This window comes from Austrofundulus limnaeus, unplaced genomic scaffold (assembly GCF_001266775.1).
Source record: "Austrofundulus limnaeus strain Quisiro unplaced genomic scaffold, Austrofundulus_limnaeus-1.0 Scaffold196, whole genome shotgun sequence".
NCBI classification, from domain to species: Eukaryota; Metazoa; Chordata; class Actinopteri; order Cyprinodontiformes; family Rivulidae; genus Austrofundulus; species Austrofundulus limnaeus.
In genome coordinates, this window is record NW_013952598.1 from 799591 (window position 1) to 801035 (window position 1445).

The window sequence follows — 1445 nt, forward strand, 5'->3', positions numbered from 1 at the left end:
GTTATGGGCAGGTTACTAAATTGTTTGTCACGATCATGTCTTGTGATTATTTGACAGGAGTTTTACTTTTAAAATGTAAGTGTATTTAATTTAGTTATAATGTAAATACAATAAAAAATAAACCAAGATTTAGAATAATTATCATTTTGATCAATACATTGGTAAAGTGTGACTGGGCCTCGTGCCACTTTATATTCAATAAATTGGGCTCCGAGGTCAAAAAGCCCTACGATACACAATACTAGACACAATATAGACAGACAACTGATTCTGTTTTTTACTGARATAACTGCATGAAAACCCAACCTCTGTGTTTCTAATGTGTGTATAATTCTGTACCTGCAACATGCTGAGGCTTCATGGGGCCCGCTTTTTTCAGAAATGACTCCTCGTTCTCAAAGGASAGGATGGGCTTTGTGCTCATGCCGCCCTCAGAGTTGTCCCGGGCTCCGTTCGTGGCGTTGCCCTGATTTGTGAGGTGGATGAAATCCTCGAGGTGGTCTCCTTTAGGAGACAGACCATTCTCATGTCTCATGGGCTGGACTCCATTTACAACTGTGAGGCTGGTTGATGAGGGAAATACAGCAGAAGAGATGGTTATGATTTGTCAGAATGACTCACAGAACAGGGTGAGTCACTCCACCGCTGTCCAATTAACAGAGTTTAATCTCCATTTTTGTTTTTGAACACACTTCTGGGGGTAAACTATTTAAGAGACCAAATCATTGTCTTATGTGTTTACAAGTGTTTACTGTGGGCCTGATCCCTGCAGCTCCTTTGTTTTCCACTGAGGTTCACAGAAACACTAAATTTATTTGACRGCCAGTTGCCAGTTTTGTTTCCTGCTGCACAAGTTTTACAGTTTGTTGTGGTTTAGCATGAATGTGAGCGAATAGAAAAAAGTTATTTTTACCTTTCACTGACGTTGGTTTGACCATTTTCAGTCTTACTTGGCAGGTTGACTTCTGGTTTTGGCTGGTAGTCTGCAGAYGCTGGAGAAAACAAAGTAAACAGTCAGAAACCTGTACAGTAAACATCCCATCATTTCTTACCACAGAGTGACAGACATCAGTAAAGATGGTCAGATTTTTACARCTTTGTGTTTTAAAAGATAAACTACTTCCTACAGGATTTCTATCCTTTGACCCAGTGGCTGGAATAAAAAAAAAAAGAGCTGCTTAAATCTTTTTAATACTAAAAATCTTTTTGGCATTTCTGTTTTTGTGATAGCTACCATAAAGAGYTTGAAAATTTTTAACAAAAAAATGTTAAGTTGTCTGTTGAGTTGAACATTCATAGGTTAAACCAGCTTAAAACAAACAAAAAAAAAGTTTAAAGTGGCTGTGACATCCATCTCACTCAAATACAAAAAGTCAAAGAAAACATCTACATTTAAGAAACTTTGCAAAATACACAATTTTACCCATTTTGTCACATACCGTATT

General features: G+C 37.4%; 1 protein-coding gene across 4 annotated transcripts in view; it reads right to left on the reverse strand.

Annotated features, from left to right (window-relative positions):
- Positions 1–1445, reverse strand: part of map7d1a (MAP7 domain containing 1a) — a 42294-nt gene that overhangs the window by 2851 nt on the left and 37998 nt on the right. For all 4 annotated transcript variants that reach the window (XM_014018597.1, XM_014018596.1, XM_014018600.1 and 1 more), the window contains 2 exons: positions 914–992; positions 340–563 (listed from right to left, as the gene is read on the reverse strand). In XM_014018597.1, the coding sequence (XP_013874051.1) occupies positions 340–563; positions 914–992 (303 nt within the window). The remainder of the gene's footprint in view (positions 1–339; positions 564–913; positions 993–1445) is intronic.